Source organism: Hydra vulgaris, chromosome 01 (assembly GCF_038396675.1).
Source record: "Hydra vulgaris chromosome 01, alternate assembly HydraT2T_AEP".
Taxonomy (NCBI): Eukaryota; Metazoa; Cnidaria; class Hydrozoa; order Anthoathecata; family Hydridae; genus Hydra; species Hydra vulgaris.
In genome coordinates, this window is record NC_088920.1 from 46,755,254 (window position 1) to 46,772,500 (window position 17,247).

The 17,247-nt window shown below is 27.5% G+C and overlaps 1 protein-coding gene across 2 annotated transcripts in view; it reads right to left on the reverse strand.

Moving 5' to 3' along the window:
- Positions 1 to 17,247, reverse strand: part of LOC100197980 (protein argonaute-2) — a 104,048-nt gene that overhangs the window by 73,885 nt on the left and 12,916 nt on the right. For both annotated transcript variants that reach the window (XM_065788373.1, XM_065788374.1), the window contains exons 2-3: positions 12,500 to 12,721; positions 5,643 to 5,741 (exon numbers count right to left, since the gene is read on the reverse strand). In XM_065788373.1, the coding sequence (XP_065644445.1) occupies positions 5,643 to 5,741; positions 12,500 to 12,721 (321 nt within the window). The remainder of the gene's footprint in view (positions 1 to 5,642; positions 5,742 to 12,499; positions 12,722 to 17,247) is intronic.

The window sequence follows — 17,247 nt, forward strand, 5'->3', positions numbered from 1 at the left end:
TGGACCTGCTCTAGCAGCCAACTACCAACCATTATTACATCGTTGTAATGTTGCTTCTCTTTCTCTTATTTACATATACTATAATGGGCACTGCACTCAAGAACTAGCGTCTCTTGTGCCATTAACTAAAACTCATTCTCGTCTTACTTGTCATTCAATTAAGTCTCATCCTTTTACTGTGACTGTTCCTAAGTGCTCCAAAAACTCTTATTCATCTAGTTTTTTTACTCGAACATCAGTTCTATGGAATTTGCTTCTTTCACCTTGCTTTAAAATATAACATATTTGTTTTTATACCTATTTTTATATATTTTATTTAAGCAAGATCTTGTCAAACTTTAGCTCTATTTATTTCCAGTGATTCTCAAATTTTTCCAATATGATATTCTGGAGCAATTGATCGATGATACCAAAAAGCTTCAAGATTTGAAAATACAAATTGCTAATGCAAAACAAATTTTCCCGGGAAGTGCCTGCGGTTGCATGCCTTAATAGTCCACATTTTAAGTAACTTTTTAGACAACTTGACCACATTTTCATATAGTAAGCCTTTTAAGAATTAGCAGCAAAAAAAGCTATAAGAAACAACAGAGAATAAAACAGCAATACTCGAAGAAAGGAAACAAATACCATAGGACATAGAAAATCTAAATAAAATAAATTTAAAAAAATAATTAAAAATCAAAAAATTTTTTTTAGGGGGTTTGTTATTTTCCACAACCAAAATTGATCTAAGTCAAGGAAAAAAAGCAGATAAGAATATAACAAAAATAAAAGCATTTTTTGATATTAAATTTATTCACAACTTTTTTCAGTCAGTATATTAAGGAAACTATTATTTGCGCTAGAAATATGGACAACTTTGAAATTTGTTTTTCAAATATTTTTACTAAACTTTATTGTTTTTATCAATGCACAGGAAAGCAAGAAAACAAATCGCAATTTATTTTTGAAGAAATAAATTTTTTGTTAAAAAGTTTTTCATGGAAAAAATAAAGTTATTATTACTAATATTCAAATATAAAATATTTGTTTTCACTACCCCCATTTAAATAGTCTGCACTTTCATTGGATTCTCCAAATTGTGCATTTTGTGCAAATTTTGCAATCCAATAGTTTATTTCCTGATAAACTATTGTTATTAACAATGCTCCAAAAGCTTGTGGGTTAGTGCTTTGTAATTTCCTTTTTTAACGAAATTTTTAGATGTTTAGCTAATTTTTAATTAATTTCTGTAATTTTTTTCTGTCAAATAGTAATAAAAATAATAATGCCAATAAAATTGTGAATAAATTGCATATTAAAACTTTCAATTGTTATTAAATTGTTTTAAATATGTTTTTTCCTTTTGTATCAAAATTGGGAAGATACCAAATTCTGTAGTAACATCCAACCAAAAAAAAGAGAATACAAAAGTTGTGTAAAAATTTTATAAAATATTTTTTTCTTTTAAAGTTTCTTTTTGCAAATTATTAAATTTTTAGTTTACTTAAGTAAAATTTGATATTTTGATATAATTATGTTTCCTTTTTTTAGAATTGGTTTTTTTCTCAGTAGATAAATTTAACTTTTTGCCATGAATAATTGAAATGCTTAAAAAGTTATAAGATGCAAACTGCCATGGTCAGTGTGTCTAAAAAAATTACTTTTAAAGCGGACAAACAAGATTAAATGACTATGAACTAATTAATAGTATCACTAGCAAATCAAAAAAATTACTGTCATATTAAGAAAAGAATGAAAATGAAAAAAAAAATACTATAAATTATATCCTCCTAATCAAATTGTTAAACCTGCTATACCTAATTTAACTAATGTTATTTTGGATAAAACAACAACTGATTTACTCAATCTAGGTCCAAAGTTTGTACCATTACAGAAGAAAATCCTTTATATGGACATAACTAATATTGAAATATGCAATTTGCGACTTGTAAAACAGGACAAAACAACACAGGCAGAATCTCTAAGACAAAAAAGTTCTAAAATTTTGATAAATTTGTTAAAATTAAGGTTAAATGATAATTTAATTAAACAACAACATATTTCAATAAGAAAATTAAAGATGAATTCAGATATTAGGATTTACTCCTTTGACAAAGGCACAGATTTTGCATTACTATACCTAAAGGGTGCATCTCTTAAATTACAAGAACAAATTAAAAATAGAATTATTGATCATGACCTAACACCCACACTTACAACCAAATTTCAAAAACAATTGTGTAAATTAAGAAAAGAGGGTAAGTTAGATACAACTACATATTTTAAAATGTATCCATCAGATTGAATGCCACTTAGAATATATGGAATGATTAAGGCGCACAAACCCAAAAAATTATCCAATGCGCCCTATTGTATCCACAATCAACACACCACCATATGCAACATCCAAATACCTCTTTAATACCATTCAACCAACACTAAACAAAAACAAAAATAGACTTATTAATTCGAATTGTTAATGAAGCCAGGCAATGGAAAATAGATCTCAAGATTCAAGTTTCATTTGATATAGTTAATTTATATCTCTCCATACCCATTAATGAAGCTTTTCCAGCTATTATTGATATATTGAATAATGACATTGACAACTTAAAGACTTGAACTTAACTTTCGCTTGTAGACATGTATCAATTAATAGAACTTTCATTGAGTATTTGCTATTATTTATATAAAAAAATCCAAATAATAGCTGATTCAGGTCCTATAAGTTTTTCTTTAATGGTTGTTATGGCAGAAGCTTTTCTACAACAACAACTGTTTTTAAATGTCCTAAACGAACAAAATCCTGCCATAAAATACACTGTTGAACTCGCAAACCACCAAAAACAACCTAATTTTCTAGATACTAATATTACAAACACAATGCATGGAGTCATGGATTTCAAATACATCGAAAAAAAGCAATAACTAATAATTAACTTTAACCTAATTCAAACACCAATCCTAATATTATCACTGGTGTATTCAAAGGGTTTTTATGCCGTGCAAAAAGAATATGCTCTCAAAAACACCATCAACAAAATTGATTTCCTAATAAAAATATTTGTTGAAAACGGGCCAGACAAGACCAATCTAACTAATATCGCCAGAGACTATATAATAAATGATTTAAAAAATAGCAATTATCAACCAACTGACAACCAACCATTTAGAAAGCTACCATGGATACCAATTGTTAATACCAAATTTAGAAAATAATTTAGAAAACGAAACATAAAGTTATATTCACAGCAGCTATAAAGTTAAACAATATATTCTGAAACAATTAGACATAACTTCCTTCAAATACAAGCCCAGGCATCGACCAAATAAAATCTTTATGCAATTCTATATACAATGGTGAAACCAATAAGATAATTATATCAAGATGTATTGAGCATTATAAAAATAGTATAAAATGAAGATGGGCCAGTTTGGGTACTATTGAACATTTCAAATCATGCCAAGGTATGTTTGACTGGTTACATCCAAAACATATCAATTGCTCCAGAATATCATATTCGGAAAATTTGAGAATCGCTGGAACAGAGCTAAAGTTTGACAAGAGTTGAGAAGTGGCAAAAATGTTCTAAATAGGGATGATGGTGATAACATGACAACAAAAGCTTAAGGGCCAATTTTTATTAGATTATCTGACATCAACATTTATAACCTATTTTGTATTTTTGCATGATCTTTTTAGTGTTATCTTTTTAGCGGTTTGTTTTTATTAGAACGATTTTCTTTGTAACAATTTTTTTTATTATACCTGATGACGCTGATCACAATAGATCAGCAAAATATCAAGCAATATATATTTAAAAATATATTTTTTCAAAAGTTATATATGCAGCCATATTTATTGAACTTTACATACATTTTTTCATATAACAAGAAAATGACTTTCAAAGATTATATATTATATATAATATATATATATATGTATATATATATATACACGTCTGACACCTGTCTGGTAAAATATGACATCTATTAGTCATTTTACCAGACCCATATTTTGTGTGCATTTATTTTATAATCATTTTAGTTGTTCCAAAATTATTAATAAATTCAGTATTGTATATAAACTTCATTTTTTGATCTGTTTATTTTTTATTAACAGAAAATGAAGGTGAACACATCAATAAAATACAACATTTTCTTGAGCTAACTCATTTTTTAAAAGACGCATAAGCATTAAACTTTTTTGACTTAAGCAGCCCAGTTTATTAAATATCATATATATTAAAACGTTGCAATTAATTATTAATTTAAATTTATATTTCAGTATTTATTTGATTTTTTGTCTAGTGGTTTTTATAAATATCAAACAAATTTTAGTTTTTAAAACCCCTTTTAAATATATTTTATAAAAAAATTTAGCGTAATAGTTTTCTGAATGCTTGTAGAAACCAGTACTTTTTATTAAACTATTAAATTTGAGTTTTGTTATGTAACGTTTGTTTTCATGCTAAAGTTTTTTGCTACGAAAACTGTTTATATAAGAAATCATAGAAAAAGTTGGTAAATACATATTTATATAAATGTAATTAGTATAATATTCTTTGATAATTTAAATAAAATAGGTTAATTGTAAACAATCAGTTTATTTGTTACTTTATTTAATAAAGTAACAAATAAAGTAATAAGTAAACTTAATAACTTATGTATTTAATATATTTATAATTTATAATAATTTACAAACCATTTCGCAAAGTATAGTAATTTTTAAAAAACGTGATACAAATATATTTTCCTTTTCAAATTTTAGTTTTTTGAGCTTAGATTTTTTCTTTTTCTTTAAGATTTTTTTAGATAAGTTATCTTTTAAACTTTTATTTTATTTTTTTTATTTTCAGCACACTTTTGAAACGCCTTAAGTTGTTAAAATAACTGCCATGGTCAAGTTGTAAAACAAATTATTTTAAGCGTAGTCAAAAATGGTGTTTGATCGCATTTCTTTAGGTTTTATCGGACATGCCCGCCAAACTTGAGTATTTATCGGAAAATTTTCCGGAACAAAAAAGTTAGCTATTTCAAGCCCTGCATAAATATAATTCATATACTTTAGCATTAAACAAAGAAAAATTCCCTTATCCCAAACTAATATCTCATATCAGCCAAAGTTTGACTTAACAAGAATTCACTTTAGTTGAACATTCATTAAGTCGAACTATTTTCCTTGGTCCATACTGGTATGAATGTATGTGTGTATGTGTGTGTGCGTGCATGCGTGCGTGCGTGTGTGTGTATGTGTGTGTGTATTTATGTATGTAAATATATACAAAATTTAGTAAAAAAAAGTAATCTTGAAACTTTCACACCATTGCACCCTGAAAAACTAAACCTCTACAACCTCTTACACCTTTAGTTAAAGTTATAAAAACTATGTTTTAGTAATGCTTTGTATTATTTCTTTTATATCATTTATTTAAACTTGTTAAAAGCTTGTTATTTAAAAATGGGTTGAAACTTTGGTATGCTTAAGAATGACAACATAAAATGCTAAATTTGTTTCTGCTAAAAAATTTGCCTGAATTTTTCTGCACCTGACTATATTAAATATAATATTAAATTATTAGATATATATGCTAAATATTTATTTCTTAAATAGAAAAAAAATGATTTAATTTAAATTTTGTGAAAAGCATAATTACCATTTACTGCTGAAGGTCTAACTGTTTTTGCTTCAGGTTGTTTTTGTTTAGAAGGTGATACAGAAAGGACTTCTAGATTTTGTGCTGTTTGATCTAACTCTATAACAATAATCAAATTAAAAGCATCAAAATTTCACATGAATATTTTTACAAAATGATTTTAAAAAGAAAAAAAAAAGATTTCTTCATTAACTTTGTTTTAATGCATAAATATATATATTCTCATATATTATATCCACGCTCATATATACAGGGTGACCAGAAAAAACGGAGACAAAATTTAATATGTCCTGATAATAAAGTTTTTTACGGTATCCAATTAATTTTATTGGTTTTCAGATTCTCCATGTTTTTATGTTTAGTATATATATGTTCTTGATTTGATATCTCTAAAATATATTATATTTTTAGAATGTCAAATAAACGTAGTACAATTTTGGAGTTGTTTCACAAAGGAATGCGTCAATGTGATATTGTTTGCTTGCTTAATGTGCCTAAGCAAACTGTATCCAAGGTCGTCAATCGTTTCAAGGAGCTCGCTCACAATGGTCGCCGTCCAGGAAGTGGTAGAAGACGCACCGTCAACACATCTGACAACCGCCAGATCATTAGGAAGCAAGTCAAGCGAAATTTGAGGGTCTCCATGCAAAAAATCGCCTGTGAAACCGGAATGAAACGTGAATCGGTGCAACAAATTACAAAAAGGGAGCTTAACCTCATGCCTTACAAGCTCCAAAAAGTTCAATTACTCGCCAATGAAAACAATTGTGTGCGGCTCTAGAGATGTTGCTAACTCAAGCGTTGGGCCGCTGCTCAGCGATGGGAGCATATCCTGTTCATGGACAAGAAGCTGGTCAAGGTCGAGCAGGCGCACAACCACAATAACAACAGGAGCTGGTCTGCTGAGAATCCTGGCACGTCGGCCATTGTCGAACACTGCCAAAATCCGCAGTCCATCATGGTCTGGGGCGGAATCTGCACAAGTGGTGAGACCCTCCTCATTTTTGTGGATCAATGAATCAAAATCAACCAAGAAGTCTACCAATGCAACATTCTCGAGACTGTGGTACTTTCGTGGGCCCAACAGCACTTCGGCAATGTGAATTGGACATTCAAACAGGACTCTGCCCCTGCTCACAAGACGAAAATAAATCAATACTGGTGTCGGACCTACTTTCCGGACTTCATCGCATCTTCGGAATGGTCGCCTTACTCGCCGGATCTAAACCCGATGGATAACACCATGTGGTCGATTTTGGAGGCCAGGGCCTATGCTACACGCCACATAAGTTTGGAGTCACTGAAGCAATCGCTGTGCCGGAAATAGGATCGATTGTTGCCAAAAGACCATCGCTAAAAATTTCAAGACGTGTTTGGGCTTATGTATCGCCGCGGGAGGAGGCCACTTTGAAACCAGCTGAGTATATTGTTGCGGAAGGTCCATGTTGTTGGTATTCATTGTTGTTTTACTTAATTTTTGTTGGTTTAATAAAAAATGATTAAAAATGTTTGTCTCCATTTTTTCTGGTCACCCTATATATATATATATATATATATATATATATATATATATATATATATATATATATATATATATATATATATATATATATATATATATATATATATATATATATATATATATATATATATATATATATAATATATATATATATATATATATATATATATATATATATATATATATATATATATATATATATATATGTATATATATATATATATATATATATATATGTAAATATATATATATATATATATATATATATATATATATATATATATATATATAGTATATATATATATATATATATATATATATATATATATATATATATATATATATATATATATATATATATATATATATATATATATATATATATATATATATATATATATATATATATATATATGGCCAATTCCATAGTTCAGTGACGCATCATGCGAAGAGATTTTTTTTAATAGAAATTTTTCTATAACTCAAAAATAATTTTTTATTACTCTAAATCAATCTTGAATTAAAATTTTATAATATAAACTAAACATAATTGTATTAACATAACACTGCTACATAGCAAAAATTAAAACATGAATTCAGTGACACAACGGGGAAAAAAGTGTTTTTTTATCAGCATACTTTTAAATGGAGTTTTCACTGAAATTTTAATTCTGGCTTGACTTATTAGATTTTTTTGTTGTAATTTATTCATTTGGCAATAAGGTAGTCATAAAAAAAGCCACAAACAATAAAGTTTTCATATCGTTTTATTTTACAGAAAAAAAACTATCAGTTCAGTGATGCAACGTTCAGTGATGAAACAAAAAGACGAAATTAAAATCATTTTAAAAAGTTTTGTTATTTTGTAATAAATTTTATTTATACTCAGGTGAAAATAGCATCGGAACAACGTTATCATTCTGAACATAAAAATAATGTGATCTTGATATACCTTTGATTTTTCTTGAATAACTTGAATCCAAGTTCATTTTTATGTTGTCTTGTATCGTTTTCTGACATGTGAATTACAGATATTTGCAAATCTTGTAATGCTAACGCAAAACCTGATTTCGTATTGACTAGTTTTAACTCTCAGGGCTGCGATTCGCTTAACAGTAGCTCCTATTCCGTCAACCACTCCTTTCCTGTGCATCGCTGCAAAGAAATGCCAGAAGAATTTTTTATGAAAACGTTTTTCAAACACAACCATTGCAGCCATAATGCTTTTGTTTTTGAACTGAGAAGTGGCATTATCGCTGGACACGTGTACTTCTTTGACTTGGTCAGGAATAAAGTGAAGGATTTTGTCAATGTACGGTATAACGGAAGACTTAGTATGATCAGTTGAATCTGAAACTATGGCAAATGTTTTTAACTCAATGTTCCAGACTGCTAGAGTCATGATAGAAACTTGATTTTGACCAAAATGAGCCGCTTGTGGCTCATTTTGATAGAAACACCTAGCATTTTCAGCCCAGTCAACTTGGATTACCGCAATTTCAGAATTAACACTCATCGAAACCTCCTTCAGTTTATTAAAAATTGTTAATTGGTTTTTCTTTACAAATGCGTGTTTAACGAACTTATCACGCATCGCTGATATGTGTTGGATGAGTTCTGTTACAGTAGACTTTTTTGAAATTTTTTCAATGTTTGCATATGTTTTAGTTTCTGGCTTTCTCCACTCGTCCCAGGATACTTCGAAACCAAATGTATTAACAGTTTGCAAGTGTTTATCGAACTGTTTCATACCTTTGCATGCAACGCATTTGTCATTGGCACAATCGTAAGTGTACGGTTCACAAACAAAGTTATTTATCATTTCAGATCCAACTTTGATTGAAGGCGCTTGAATTGATTTTGTTAATGCATTTAAGGCAAATCGCATATTTTCATGCAAACTACAAACACAAACATTATGCAGAAATTTTTTAACTGATTTTACATTGCGTGGACAAAGGTTGCCAAATTTGCTGAGTCCAATTTTTATGTGCAGATGCTTTTCCTTGCATAACTCGAAAGCTTCTTTTAGCGTATAATATAAATGACGTATCTGAATATTGTTTGCTTTTCCGTCAGATAATTGAATTCGAGTGACATCTTTTTTGTTTGGTGATATTTGGGAAACTTCATCTTCATTATAAAAAGTTTACAACTGCTAAAACACCGCTTTCAGAAAGACCATACAGCTTTGAACATGCTGGAGGTAGACCCGAATTATCTTTACAAGCAGAGCTATTTGAAAGAATAGAAAGAATTTCAGATTGTTTCTCCTTTGAAGTTGGTAGTGCTTTTAAAACTTTTTTCAATGCTTTTCCTCTTTGTTGAACGTTTTTAAAAGATGAGCTTGGTCTTTGATATTGATTTAGAAGTTTTCTTTTTAAAGCGCGACTTTTAAAACTCTTAATTTTGCTTTAGCAGCACAAGCTGCTTTTTATTAGGATCGGCTTTCAATTTTTCTCGATGTCTCTTAGATCTAACTCTGGACATTTCTATCTTTTTATCAGCATTCCGAGAAACATAATTAGCTTGGTATTCTGCATAACGTTTTTTTTTACTTTTAATTTTGATTCCATTTCTTAAAAATTTACAACTTTATAAGAAAATGTTAACATAAATCCAAAAGTTTACTAATATTTACTAATAGCCCTTCACAATACTAATACTATAACTATATGTTAATACAATGCTTTTTGACCAATTTTTTTTTTAGTAATGATTAAGAGTTTACATTAATATATATAATTTCTAAAAAAACCTCGCCATAAAGCATAATTTCATTGTGATAATAAAACTTTTTTAGCTTTTAGTTCAGTGATGCAACGTAATTTTTGCAGATGTGTATGTGACAAAAAAACACTTGAATTATTTTTAAAGAGTAAAAGTTTTTTTACTCAAGACATATATGTAATCTCAAAGATTCTTTCTAGACAAAAATATGGATATGTTTTGGTTAAATATTGCAATAACTCGCCCTCAAATTTTACTCACTTTTTCGAATAATAAAAAGAACAAACAGTTGCTAACATTCATCAAATTTATCTACTCGGTTCAAACATTTTTTACTCAAAATTTATTTTAACAATAATTTTAAGGTGTTTAAACTATAATTAAAGAAATAAAACCTTTTGAAAAAAGAAATTTTTAAACACAAAATTTATCTCTTCCATCGTGGAAATAGCCATATATATATATATATATATATATATATATATATATATATATATATATATATATATATATATATATATATATATATATATATATATATATATATATATATATATATATATATATATATATATATATATATAAATGGGCAATTCCACAGTGGAAAATGAAAAAAAAGTCAAATTTATTCTCTTTTTTGTCAACTTTTAGCAAATGAATATTGATTAAAAAATTCAAATTGTTGTAAGTCAGATTTTATACTTTATAAAATATATATATCATAAGAAAATGATTTATGTCATTATGTAATTCACGTTGGTACGACAAGATTCTAACTGAAACTTTTTATATTAGGAGTATTTAGAAAAATATATATATTTTTTTAATGTTAATTAAAATTATTTATTTTTATTTGTTTATGTATTCTTGTTTTAGTTGACATATATAAATACACATAAGTAAATAAAAATAAGAATTAAATATTTGTATTTAGAAATTAAAAAAAAGAAAAAAAGATTTGTTTGCTATTCTCCTAATAAAAAAATTAGTTAGAATCTATTTTATTTTTGTTTTAGTAAAACAAATCATTTGCAAATTATGGGTCATCCATAGCACATCACCCTATATTTGTCATTTCTTAACCCCTTCCCTCCTGTCACAAACGATCACATATACCTGAACCCCTCTCCCTCTTAAACTGTGATAGCAGTTTTTTTTGTCAAAAATATTTTAAAAGGTTTAAATGTATATACTTTGCAGCATTTTAAAAATTCAACCTAATGAAAATAAGGCAACACACATAAACATAAAGAGCATAAGTAAAAACTTTGACAAATCAAAGATTTTTTATTAATAAAGTTGTAAAATACTGAAAAAATTTTTTAAAGATGCCCTTGGTCTTGCATAAAAACTGTTTTCCATTAGATAACTTTCATGAATGTTATGAAAAATCACTCAGGAAGAGTGCAACCAGTTTTTTAAAATTTCCTTTGTTAATTATTTTCAATGAATGAATTCAACACTTTTGCAACTCTTTTGTTACGTAACTCTAACTCTGAATAATAGATATCAACTATAAATATTGCTCGGTAACATAAGTGATGTAAAGTAAGTTAAATATCAATAATCAAAAAAAACATAAATAAAAAAAACATAAATAAAAAAAACATAAATAAAAAAAAATATAAATAATCAAAAAAAACAAGTTTCTTTTCATTAGCCGGTCACCTCTGATAAAATTTTATATAATTTTAAAATTGGGATAGACTTCTTAACATCTTGTGAAAGTTTCTAATACAAACCGCTTTACTGATTTGCTGAAATTTGACTTAAAAGTTGAAGCAGTTTTTTTAGTTTCCGTGTAATATAAGTTAAGTGGCATTTTTAGTAATAAGTTTGTCCTCTTTTTGCCAGACTCAAAACTTTTTAGCTTATTATATTCTTTAAACTATGAGCTTTCATACAAAATTTAATGAACTCAATAAAAACAAGATTTAAACAATTATTAGTGTTTTGACTAATTTTCTTACTGTTTTGACTAATATAAACTAAATTTGTCAAAAATAAAATTATGCTTAACTAAAAATATAAATTCAAATACTGATAATATAAAATTAAATTTGAGACAAATGGCCATTGATAATATCAAGTTATGATTTGAGACAACATACCATTGATAATATAAAATTATGATTTGAGACAACAGGTTATTGATAGTATAAAGTTCTGAACTCGCAAAGTACAATGACTCTTTGAGTGTTATTTGTAAGTTTTTTAGTAAATTTTAATTATTTTAAACTGTATTTGTGCTGTAAACTTTGAATATATGTGTAATGTATTTTAATGGATTTTCTTATATTACATTATCATACATCTTTTATAACCTTACTTTTCCATGGTCACTTTTTACAGTTATTCATATTAAAAAAATTCTTAAATACAAAAATTTCAAATTCAACACTAATCTGATAATTGATAACAACTGTTTTTTTTTCTTGCATCCAAAGTATGATTAAGTCATTGTGTGATGCAACAGCACTAAAGCTTTTTATTTCAATGAAAATCATCAAGCCTAAGCTTGAAATGTAGATCAACTTAAAAAGTGAAAAAACAAGTAAACAGCAAAGCTATGGTTGTTTTGATAAATAAATTAAACAAAAATTACCTTTTTTTAATTCAGCAGCCAGACTGGCTACTTTTGCATTGGAAACATTTTGTGTATTAACATTTGTTGAAATTTCATCTTGTTTGATAGGCTTTTCTAGCCTTTTATCTCCTTGCGTGTTAGATTGATTTACTCCCTTATCTTCTTGTTTTATAGGTTGACTAATTACCTTTTCTTCTTGTTTTATAGGTTGACCAATTACTTTTTCTTCTTTGTTGGAACCTATAAGTTAAAATTAATTCGACTATAAATTTATGGAAAAAAAGTTATTATATACATTACTTCCTATTTATCTAGTGAATTTGTAGGTTTTAATAATGTCTTCAAACTTAAAGTGTTATCTGCAAACAAAAGGAAACATTATTTTAGATCATACAGATTTCTTTAAAAATATCAAAAAAAAATGCTTTATTTGAATTGGTTGAAATATAATAAAAACTCATTAAAAACTATATTTTTCAGTATGAAAAAACATGTAGTTTATAAAAGAGTAATAAATACAAATAATTAAAACTACAATTTTTCAGTTTTTCAATTGCTCGGTTTTTCAATTGCTCAGTTTTATGTGTTATAATTTATACCCACATAACACAATGTGCTATGTGGGTATAAATGCAAAATTGACAGACTTGTTAGTACTGATTTTACTGTATATTTTGGTATTTTTTTAAATTCCACTTCAATAATGCCAAGATGCTTAATGTTGGCATTATTGAAGTAATAAAACATTAAGTTTAAACATATCAATATCAATAATCATAACGTTTTGTTAACAAAGTTTTCCTTGACACTTTATTTTCAGTTATTTTTCTAAGGTCATTTCCTTAAAAAACAAGTTATTTTTTTCAACTTTGTTTAATGATAATAAAAAATATTGAACGAACTCAATTTTGTGTTCAGAAGAAACAACTTTAAACCAACATTGTCCTTCATTTTGCATAAAATCTTCCTCATTATCATCAAATTCCTGATCACTTGGAGAGTGACTAGGAATCTGATGACAATGAGGAAGATTTTAATGGAGAGTACTCAATTTGTTCTTCAAAAATATTCACCATCAAGTTCTAATAAATCTAAGCCATGATAGCTGGCATGATAGCTGGCATTGGATCTTTTATTCTTATCATCCCAAGATTATTAATATTTTCATTTTTATAAAGATATTTTTTTTAAAATCTACGTAATGAAAACCTCTCATCATTCTTAATTATTTTTTTTAAGTTCTTTATTTTAAATCTTTTTTAATTATTCTTGTATCTGGTCAGGTATTTAAGTATAATCTGGTTTAAGTATAGCTTTTTTAATTCTTTACTTTGTTAATGGTATTTTTAAACCCGAAGTTTTCCACTCTTTATCAAATTCTTTCTTTTCACCAATTTCTTCGCTAAATTAAAAAAAATGGTATTTATCTTTAACTACTAACTTAGCAAGAAACCAGGATAAGAACTTTGTTTTTAACTCTTTCACTACAGCAAGCCGCTAATAGCAGCTTTTGATTTTTTAAATTTTGACCACAAGCCGCTGGTAGCGGCTTTCAAGTGTGCTTCAAATTTTATCTTGTTTTGTACATAAATTTTTATTCTAGACGCATATAATTTGTTTGTTCTCAAGGTTTAATTATTTCTCTACAAATAATAGAATAAGAGCCATTTTGTGTAAAATATTTGTTTTTTAGGAATAATTTATATAAAAGTTAAAATAGTATGATAAAAGTTGATTTGAGTGAAAAATTAAAATAGTATGATAAGTTATATTTAATAAAAAAATAATATTTTTATTAATTATGTTTATAATTGCAAATTTATGTTGCTTTCTTTGAGGCTTTCGACAGCTGTTCAGGCGGTTTCCTTCCTTTTTTTTTATTTACCTAGCTGAACAACCTTTCCAATTTAGCATTACTGTGAGGAATATTATTCCTAAAGTATCTGAAAAGATTTACGATGATATTGGAAGTGCACCTATGTTTCACTATAGAATCAACATTTTATGGTACCTTATTTCATAAGTAATTATTCCAATTACCTTTGTTAAACGTTTTAAATTGCTACCAAAATTTTCTGAAATTGCCCTTATTATTTAATAATAATCATTCAAATCTAACTAAATGTTGCATTGGAAAAGTATTAAATTATAATTGTCATGAAGTAAAATTTACCAAAATCAAAAAAAAAATCAAAGGTTTTGAGGAATTAACAAAAAAAGATCAAGAACTTGTACACTTGTGATGTAAAGTAAATCATATTCAAACTATTTGTAATCATCATGAAAAGGTCTACTTGGATAGATTTGAGACTTCATATGTTGGAAGCTTTTGTTGCGATCTATTTAACAAAGTTAAACTAAAAAGCATTAAAAAAAAAATTTGACATGTATTAAAAGATAATGGCTTATTTAATATTTTATCATTGTGTTACTTTTTAGAATCTATCAGTGTAATCAGTTTGGATGTTGTGAAGGAGTTTGATTTAATGCCTGGTTATAAACTTTGCACAGAATGTTAAAAAATGTTGCATTTAAAAAATAACAAAAAACATTATGGAATCGATACATGTCAACATAAAGATAATGATTTTAATAAGGATAACATTTTAAAAGAAAATTTTGATTCAAGCATTAATAGCCTTGGTTGTTCACCTTTAAAACTAGTAGCTCATAAAGACAGGGTCAGCTATGCAAAAAGAAAAATGAACAAAATCCATACTGCAACCCAAAAGAAAACCGTTTTGGGAGTTTCTCCAGATTTAATTAAGGATGAACCAAAAGCAAAAGAGCTGTGTTGCTAAAGTAAACAAGACTTGGATTCAATGGAATTAATCAAAGCAAAGTTTGATGTTTCTTCGAAATCGGAAAAACTTAAATTACTGACTTTAGCTCCTGAGAGTTGGAACATTAATTTTACTATTAATAAAACTATTTTTCTGCTTCCCTAAGGATGATAAAATCTGCAAGGTATTTGATACAAATGTGTGGCATAATGGCAGAACCATCTAAAAAAGAAGGAAGATCTATTAGTGGTAAAGTAAAAAATCAAGTTCATGGCTTTTACCAATCAGATGAATACTCTCGAATGTGTTCAGGTATGAAACAGTATGTCTCAATCCAAGTTAATGGTAAAAGACATTTATTAGTTAATATAAAAGAACATTATTTAGAGTTCATTAAAATTTCCGTTGACGTCAAGATTGGGATTTTTAAGTTTTGTAAACTTAGACCAAAGTGGTGTATTCCTATTAGAGGTGCTTCAGGTCTCCATTCAGTACCACCAAAATGAAAAGTTTTTAGCATTAAAAATACCAGATATTTTAGACTATAAAGACCTCTTGAGATTAGTTGCATGTGACTTCAAGATTGCATGCTGCACAGTTGAGATAACTGCCAAGATATCAACACACTTAAAGAGTATCTTACTGCTTTATTTGATAAACACAGCTTGGAAGAAATCACCTTTAATCAGTGGCAAAAAGACAACAAAAAACATGACATAGTTCCACTAACTCTTCTAGTGGATGGTTTTATTGAAAAAGCTTGTCAGCAAATAGACCAATTAAGAGACCATCATTATATAGCCAAAAATCAAGTAGCATATTTGCAGCATCTAAAAATAACATTACCAAGTAATCATATTTTAGCATTACTAGACTTTACTGAAAACTACAGTTTTTTAATTCAAGATGCAGTTCAAGGTTTCCATTGGAACAGCAGTCAAGCAACATTGCATCCTTTTGTTATTTACCATATAGAAGAAAACATGATAAAATGTAAAAGTGTTTGTATTATTTCAGATCATTTGTAACACAATACAAACTCAGTTCATTGTTTCATCTATGAAGTAATAAAACATTTAAAAGACTTGACGCCTTACTTTAACCACTGCATCTATTTTAGTGATGGTGCAGGTTCACAGTATAAAAAATATAAAAATATATCTAACTTATGTCACCATGAACTAGATCTGAAAGTATCTGCAGAATGGCATTTTTTTTGCCACATCACATGGAAAGAGTGCTTGTGATGGCGTTGAGGGCTCTGTCAAAAGACTTGCAGCTAGGGCCAGTTTATAATTACTAACAGATCCTATTAATTCACCTGAAAAAATGTATGATTAGTGTAGACAAAATATTGAAGGAATATATTTTCAATACATTTCAAATGATGCAATTGTATTACATTGCATAAATTTAAATTAGAAGAATATTATGCTATTTGTTCAACGATTCCAGGAACAAGAAACCACCATTGTTTTATACCACAATCATTAATTACTTTACAGATGAGACAGGTGTCATTTGACAATATGCATGCTAATGTAAGTGTTTCTAAAATGCATCATATGGTTCCACTTGCTTCTCTTTCACCAGGAATTAATATAGCATGTGTTTATGATGCAAAATGGTTTTTAAGCAAAATTGTGGAAATATCTGAAAAAAATCAAAATGTTCTTATCAAGTCCATGAAGCAGTCGATTTTGTTAAACACTTTTACTTGGCAACATAAAGAAGATGTTTGCTGGGTTCCAATAACCCACGTTTTATGCAAAATTTCATCTTAAAAAGTTCAATTAACAACTGGTAGATGCTATGAATCATCAGCTTAAGAAAAAACTGAAATATTACATTAGTACAATAGCATAAGTAACATAATTAATTAACAACGTAGCAAAATTGCTATAAAGTTGATTTACTTGTTTTAAACATTTATTTGAAAGATTCAATGTTTATACTGATTGATTATTAGATAATAATATTTTT